Here is an 8,327-nt window from a genome sequence, read left to right on the forward strand (position 1 = left end):
TGAAATACCCCACAGTAGTACACTCTTTCAGTTTGGGAGGGTTATGTCTCCCTCTTTTGGCTTCAGTGTGTTATGGCAATCATCGGCCAGAAAGCAAGGAGTCAGGAAAGCGATAATGGAAAAAGAGAAGAGGGCACAGATATTTGTTTACATTGGCATACAGTGGCGAATATTTTACTGCCGCTTTAAATCGAATTAAGCTGTTTTGATTTGTTTCTTATCGTACTAAATATAAGTGAGAAATATCTACATGAATCCCTCAAATAAAATGGTAAACATCTACTGTTTGAACATAATCTTATCAATAGTTTGACGCTTGTTTAGCAAATTTCATCGTACTCTCTGTAGAAATTGCGTGCTGAACCGTTTAAAACAGTGACATCAACATTATTCTTCCTCTTTCAAAGAGCATAAGACGTCAAGAGATCAAAGTTGCCCAGCCGAAAGCGACACGCAGTTTCTTCCTCATTTCAAACTTTTCATTTGACTGTTGCCTCTGTAGAGTGTGTTTCTTCAACTTTGACAACATCTTTAATGTAATCTGTCTCAGCGGGGTTTGTAGATAGGTGTTAAGGAGAGACACTTTTGAGGACTAAACATTTAAGATGGCTTTACTGTTCTGCGATTCCTTTTGGGTGAGTTCTTGTTTATAAGCCTCTCACACTTGAGTAAGATTTCTCACGATGTAGGCTATGGGAAATACAATTTCCTATATTTCTGTTTTAAGAATAATGGATTTTTTTGTGCGTTTTCTGAATTTATCTAGGAAAACTTAAATGTCCATTCTAATAAAAACTTGCACTTGTTTTTAAAGAGTGGATTTCCTTTTAATAACGTCACGTTCAATTTAAAACTACAATCTTATTAGTCCTATTCAAGAACATGTTCATATTTAACTGTTTACTTGTTTTTAACAGTTCCCCACTACATGTCATTAGTGCTTATACATATCTGAATGACAGCTACTGCAGTATACCCATGTGGGCGTCTCATGTATAGCTTAATGTGTGTTGCATGTATGGTGTCTTTTCAGGGTACAGACTTTATGGACCAGTCGGGTTATGAGGCCATATTGCAGAGGTTACATGATGGCAGACACATGTGCAAAGATGTAGAAGACCTGATGAAAATGAGGTTGGAAAATGAGGTATTTATGTCTGTGTGTCTCTGTGAATGTCTGTGTATGACTTTTGCTCTTCTTCACAGAGCGCTAGCGGAAGAGAAGTATGGACGAGATCTGGTGGCAATTGCTCGGAAGGCAGAAGGTCAAACTGAAATTGGGTAAGTTGGTTTATGAGTACCATGCAAACATATTCAAATTCAGACACTCCAAATTCAAATGACATGTTGATTTAGTGAATGTCTCATACACAACTATTTCTATTAACTACCTTATATTCAAGTAAAACTTTCTTAGCACAAATGTATTCAAAGGTATGTGAAATAAGTGTCCATGTACTCATTACACTGTTTTTCATACTCAGAACATTGAAGGCATCGTTTGACAAGTTAAAAACAGGTATGCGAGGAGATGCATTTCCTTTTTGCCTTGCACCTAGAAAAATACTTAAATGCTAGAGTCCTTAACTTGAGTTGCATGGTTTTTTAGAGATTGAGAAGGCAGGAAACCTGCACATCCAACTATCTGAAAGGATAAAGGAGGAAGTTCAGAAAATAGAGGTGTTTCGAGAACACCAGAGGGAACAGAGAAAAAAGGTAGAAAATACGTCAAATGTTCCAAGACAATATGCACACAGCCCACTTTAGTGATGTTTACATGGTCGTAGCTGTGGTTATTCATATGGTCAGAGTAAACACCAGTGAATTAATTAATAATGCAACTGATAGAAGATAGAAACTAATATCTATTTTCTGTCCTAATTAGCTTGAAGAGATTATAGAAAAACTTCAGAAGCCTAAGATGGTGTTGCACAAAAAGACCATGGAGGTAAGTGCAGTAAATGAGATTAAAATAAGTATCTATTTTCCAACCCTCTTGTTTCTCCTTTTAGAAATGGCTGTCATTAGTTGTTCAGGGCGTAGATGACACATCAGTCTTAGGGTCCACCCAAAATTCAGTATAAGCCAAAAGAGGAAGAGAGTTAGAAACTGAAAGAAGAAACAGAAACCCCTAACCATGCAGTAACTGTATTTTGCAGAATGTATTTGGACATGATTAGACAGCACACATAAGATAAATGCAGGGTTTGTTCATTGGCTTAGGGTTTGAAGACTAACTCAAACATTTATTTTGACCACCAAGAAATGTGCAGAGAGAAAAAGTGAAAGAGAATAGATACAGACCGTGACAGAGGAATGAGAGAAAATAAGAATAGGTTGGTTGGTTTGTAGGTATGCATGTTGTCTCTGGATATAAAAAGACTTGAACTTCCTGTGCTATACAACCACAGAAACACCACAGATAGTGAGATACATTTTTAGACACTTACATAAAGAGCTGTATACCCCCTCTACCTGTTCCCGTTATCTTGCACTGTTACTCACTTGCACTTATTCTCTTTGATGTATGTCCTGTAGTCAAAGAGGTTATATGAGCAGAGGTGTAAGGAGGCTGATGAAGCTGAGCAAGCAGTGGGGAAGAAGACAAATGTGAACACATCCACCCACCGGCAATCAGAAAAGGTGTGACGGCCTAAACAGAAAAAAAAAAGCACTTAACATTTACTATAACTTTAAATATTAAATAATTTAAAAATTTTACAAACACTTCCTAAAGAGAACTGTTAATTTTAATTCTGGAATTTTGGGCAGTTGTGAAAAATTACCTATGACAGGTTTGTGGTCGTAGTAAGGCCAAAATGAGGATTAAAGCAATGTAAACTTGTTTCAGTCTGACTGGGCATCATTCCACCTCAGTGTTGAAAGAACCTCTAATTCCATCAGACAGTGCAACACTTTCATTTCTTTAGAATAAAGTCTTTGTGTGAACAGTTTTGTCATTTGTGTAGCAGTTGTGTTACAGATACTGCTTGTGTAAAATATATGTTTACACTGTTGTTCAAATAAGTCAGGTCCAAATACTGAATATATCAATCTATGCTGTGTTATGTTGTAGGTGATGAACAGGGCCCGGTTATGCAGGCAAGCAGCAAACCTGGCAGGTTCGTGCTAACAAACTTCTCTGTTGTTATGATTCTGTTGGCAGAAGGAAGATAAATGCAATGTAATGTTTGTGTATGTGTGTTAATGAAAGTGTTGAGTGTTGAAGTACTTAAAAAAAAAAAAAGTTTGGGGTCAGTAAGATTTTTTTTTAAATGTTTATGTTCAACAAGGCTGCCTTTATTAGATAAAAAACACAGCAATATTATGAATGGAATATTACAATTTAAGTAAGTAATCTATTTTAAAATGTAATTGTAATGGCGAGGCTGAATTTTCAGCTTTTTTATTAGTATTCAAAGTCACGTGATCTGTCAGAATTTATTCTGATATGTTGATTTGATGCTCAAGAAACATTTCTTACTATTGGCAATTTTGAAAATAGTTGTGTTTCTTAAAGGATTAGTTCACTTTCAAATGAAAATTAGCCCAAGCTTTACTTACCCTCAAGCCATCCTAGGTGTATATGACTTTCTTCTTTCTGATGAACACAATTAGAGAAATATTAATAAATATCCTGATGCATCCGAGCTTTACAATGGCAGTGAGCGGAACCAACGAGTATGAGCTGAAGAAAGTGTCTCCATCCACATCCATCCATCCATCCAACATGTACTCCACACGGCTCTGGGGGGTTAATAAAGGCCTTCTGAAGCTTTACCGCCTTCTGTATTCAAGTTAAGAACAAAGTGTAAACTGGCGTCGGGTCAGTTAAGCTTTTTCGCAAGTTGAATAGGGAAGGCGTAGGACGTAGCGTAAGCTTTTTGAACTGCAAGAGTTTTACACTTTCTTCGTACGTTGAATACGGAAGGCGGTCTGGCAGAAGCTAGATATTTTACTTCATAACTTGTTAAACAGGATATTTTTTTTACACAAACGCATCACTGCGCTTCAGAAGGCCTTTATTAACCCCCCGGAGCCGTGTGGAGTATGTTTATGATGAATGGATGTGGATGGAGACACTTTCTTCAGCTCATACTCGTTGGTATCGCTCACAGCCATTATAAAGCTCGGATGCGTCAGGATATTTATTAAAATATCTCAGATTGTGTTCATCAGAAAGAAGAAAGTCATATACACCTAGGATGGCTTGAAGGTGAGTAAAGTGAACTAATGAAAGTGAACTAATCCTTTAATATTTTTGTGGAAACCACGACACATTTTTCAGGATTCTTTAATGAATAGAAAGTACAATAACAGGACTTATTTGAAAATGGAAAAGATATTATAAATGTCTTTACTGTCACTTTTGATCAATTTAATGCATCCTTGCTGAATAACATTATTAATTTCTTTAATTTATTATCTAAGTTTTAGTTTCAATGCTAGTATGGATATGAGAGCTTTTGTATCTGGAAATGTCCAAGCTTTGTAAGTGAAGTAGTAGGCTATTGGTGACATGTTAATGATAATGGAGAGCTGACTGAATTTTATTTTCTTTGCTGGTTCAGAAAAGCAATACAGATGGAATGTTGATCAGCTAGAGAAAACTTGCCAGGACTGGGAGAGCACATACAGGAGCGCGTGCGAGGTAAAGAACATGAACAAAAACGTGCATAGACAGATAAAAAAAAAAACGTAAACACAGCGGATGGAGTGTATACAGAAATAGCTTTGCGATTTCTTTAGGGTGATGATTAAATAAGATATAACAAAATCTCATAGGCATGTGATAAACAGTCATAGCCATAGTTTACTAATGTAGTCCAAAGATTTAGATGAGTCAACAAAATGTCATTGCCAAAAATAGTTCGAAAAAAGGAAATAGTTCTTAATTTTCCAAGCGTGTTTTAAAAGGAAGTTACATCAAACATTTTACAAAAGGAACAACATGTTTTGTATTTATGTGTTGCCTTGTAGGTGTTTCAGCAGCAGGAGTCTGAACGCATTAATATCTTGCGCTGTGTTTTATGGGATCATTGCAATCTGCTTTCTGTGCAGTGCGTCCGGGATGATGATGTAAATGTCCTCCTTTGTCCATCTTTATTAAATATACTTAAAATTATATTTATCTATCTCATTTTTATAATTAAAAGCCTAGCCAAATGCTGTTTACAATTACAGTTGTATCAACTATTTTCTTTTCTAGTGCTATGAGGAAGTACGGAAGATTCTAGAGCAGTGCGACATTATCACTGACAACAACTGTTTCATTAAGATGAAAAAGACTGGCTGTCGACCCCCAGGTAAATTCATCACATTCATCATGATTTACTTCAGAAATATAACAGAAATAATCTTTTTAAAGAGCTAACATAGGACGATGTGATGCTGTTACAGAGTGGCCGCGGGTCCTTAAAAAGTCTTAAAGTTTTCCTAATAAAAGGCCTTAAAAAGTATTAAATTGTCTTAAATTCAGATTTAAATGGTCACGATACCGCAAAAATTTCTCCAGTCTATTATTGGACAGTTTTTTTCCCCCTGCGGTAGTTACTGCGTCATCAGAGAGTATTGAGGTACAGACTGAACAGAACATCAAAACATCCATGGCCAGATGATACGCAAACTACATTTCTACGCTGGATAAAGCAAACAAGCGTCTCGCTAGTAAAGTTTTGATGGATGAGGATTGCAATCAAGATAAATACGATTGTGGTGACTTACAGGAATCGTACAGTAAGCACCGTTATATTGATGCGCAAACAAACCATATGTGTGCTCTCGATGCACTGATCTCACATTGTGGTTTAGTATCGCAACTGTACTTGTCTAAAATGTAAACAAGCTCTTTGCTGTTGCACTGTACATTGTGAATTCTGAAATGTTTATTTCTGTGATGTTTTTTTTATGGGTGTGTATAAATTTATAAATTATGGACTCCTTATATCATTTGGTTATTTAATGTCCTTTGAAGTCTCCAAGTGTCCTTTTTTTGGAAATACACTTAATTACCCTTGAAAAAACCTTGCAGAACATACAGTTTTGTGAGAATCACCCTTCAATCTCATGGTTTACTTTGCTGAATATAGCAATGACAAAATGTGTTGAACAAGACAAATTATGTATGCTTGAATTCACAATAAGTCTGTGATTAATCACAATTAAAAATGTAAATCTGTTGACAGCCCATACACACACACACATATATATATATATGTGTGTGTGACAGTCACTCCATCTCTCTCTTCAGCTCCCATTGAGTTTCAGTGTTACTCTGACGTGGACACTAATGGAGGAGTCGGGAGGGTTGAAATGAACAGGTGAATGTCTGAATAATTAAGAATGGATTAAGACATTTTTGTTCTTTGAAACTTCATTGTGAAACTTTCATATCTTAACTCTCTACAGATTATCTGTCATGCTTCCAGGGATGTCTTTTAGTGGTCAGTATTCCTTCTTTGAAGTCTTAAACTTACAGTTAATGCTTAAAAGACAAGACAGCATTCAAAGGAGCATTAAACAAAAATAATAAATTCATAATGAATTTTAGTGAAGTCAAGTAGTTTAATGTGGAGTGTTTGGAATTGTCTGCACTGAGCATCGCTGTCCTTACATCACAGGGTGCCCTGAAGCCGGGAGTAATTTGGGTGGAACATACACACCGGCTCAACAAAAGGGAGGAGTAATTGAGGAAAAGTACATGGTGTTATATGATTTTAAAGCTCAGGTAAATAAATACAATATCAATTAATTTATTTTTAGCTAGTTGTTATCCCAGAGGTACAAACTTGTTCATGCATTTGTTGTTACTAGTACAACTTTGTAGACTTCACAGTTGTGCACCATTGAGGATTGAATTGAGAATGCTTTTTAAAGTTCCTGTTCGATTTTTGAATTTTAATTGATGTAGCAAACAGGAACAAGAATTGATATTCCAATTTGATTCTGAGGAAGTAGAAATAAAATGAAGTGTAATTCAAAGAAATTCAAAATAAAACATGATTTAGTATAATTTTAACCAACACAGTATGTCTGACATCCTTCTTGAAAAGTTTAAAAAGTAAAATGTATAGGTTTATAAACAAAGTTTACAGACCTTACAGACTGATAGACAGAGTTGTGTACTCCATTCCCTGCCCTTTCTAGGAAGGTGATGAGCTGTCTGTCAGTAAAGGACAAGTTGTCACAATAACTGAGCAAGGCGAGGATGGGTGGTGGAGAGCGTGGAGGGATGGAATATCTGGGCTGGTCCCTGGAACGTACTTGACCAAAATCTCACCACACAGTACACGTCTCGCTGCTGCTCATCCTGAAAGTAATCCCATCAAATAGAATTTAGTAGTCATTACACTAAGTCTAACTAAGGTTCTTTGTCAATTAGTTCAGCCTACAAGTTGATGTAGAATTAATACATTAACGTGTACTAGCAGCATGAAAGATTAGCTTTCTTGACAGGCATCTTTAGGATTTTTTTTTTTTTTTTACGATAAAAAAATGAATATTATGAATAATGGAAAAGTTATTCTGCTTGTATAATGATTATATGAGGTTTAATCTAGTTTTTTATGGTTTGTAGTTTGAAAAAATATAAAAAAATATTGTATTGATTTAGAATTATGAATTCTAAAGATTTATTCTTTTTTTTAAAAATACACCTGTTTAATATATGTATACTGTAATATATGTATACATTTTGTATTATCAATTTTGTAATGTTATTGCTATAATTTATCATGGCCTATTTGTCTGGTATACTGTATACTAATCCATTCAAAAATACCTATGTGCCCTGTGTTGCATGCTAAAATGTAAAGAAAAGTGATTTGCATTCAAGTCCTCTCAAAAAAAGGACACGCAATATCCAAATGCCTTAGCAAAGCATAAAGACATTCAGCTGAAGACATATCTGTAATAAAATCAGAAGTATCCTGAGATGAGAGTTGTGCAGACTTTGGTTTGAGCCTATTGGGTCACTTTGTTGGTAGTTTTTATGTTACCCAACTGCTGGAGAAAAAAAATACAGAATAAAAATAGCAGCACTTTTAATATAAGAGTAAATCAAAACTACATAAGACTAAACAATTGTGAGTTGGCGACCACTAGTGGAGAAAATCCCAAAAGAGTTGGTACTGTACATATAAATACTCATAAATTCGATAACTGCCCAAACCCATCATATCAACAAATAAATAATGAAGCTTTCTTTCTTTCTTTGGAGTGGTTCGGAGAATGAATTTATGTTAGGACTAAATTCTGTAAATATAAAATAAATTAAAACACCCCATTGAATCATGTATTTAATTATGTATTTATATTTATTTGTGCAG

At 35.3% G+C, this 8,327-nt stretch overlaps 1 protein-coding gene across 1 annotated transcript; it reads left to right on the top strand.

Annotated features, from left to right (window-relative positions):
• The first annotated feature begins 399 nt into the window (after positions 1-399).
• On the top strand, positions 400-7,932 carry pstpip1b (proline-serine-threonine phosphatase interacting protein 1b). The gene is made up of 15 exons (XM_051898465.1): positions 400-635; positions 1,034-1,134; positions 1,207-1,281; positions 1,485-1,519; positions 1,610-1,716; positions 1,886-1,948; positions 2,539-2,643; positions 3,077-3,122; positions 4,572-4,651; positions 4,981-5,079; positions 5,210-5,306; positions 6,251-6,320; positions 6,409-6,443; positions 6,621-6,727; positions 7,147-7,932. Exons 1-15 carry the CDS (start codon positions 606-608, stop codon positions 7,330-7,332), a joined length of 1,236 nt encoding a protein of 411 aa, XP_051754425.1. The 5' UTR covers positions 400-605; the 3' UTR covers positions 7,333-7,932.
• Positions 7,933-8,327: the final 395 nt, after the last annotated feature.

This window comes from Ctenopharyngodon idella, chromosome 7, assembly GCF_019924925.1.
Source record: "Ctenopharyngodon idella isolate HZGC_01 chromosome 7, HZGC01, whole genome shotgun sequence".
NCBI lineage: Eukaryota > Metazoa > Chordata > Actinopteri > Cypriniformes > Xenocyprididae > Ctenopharyngodon > Ctenopharyngodon idella.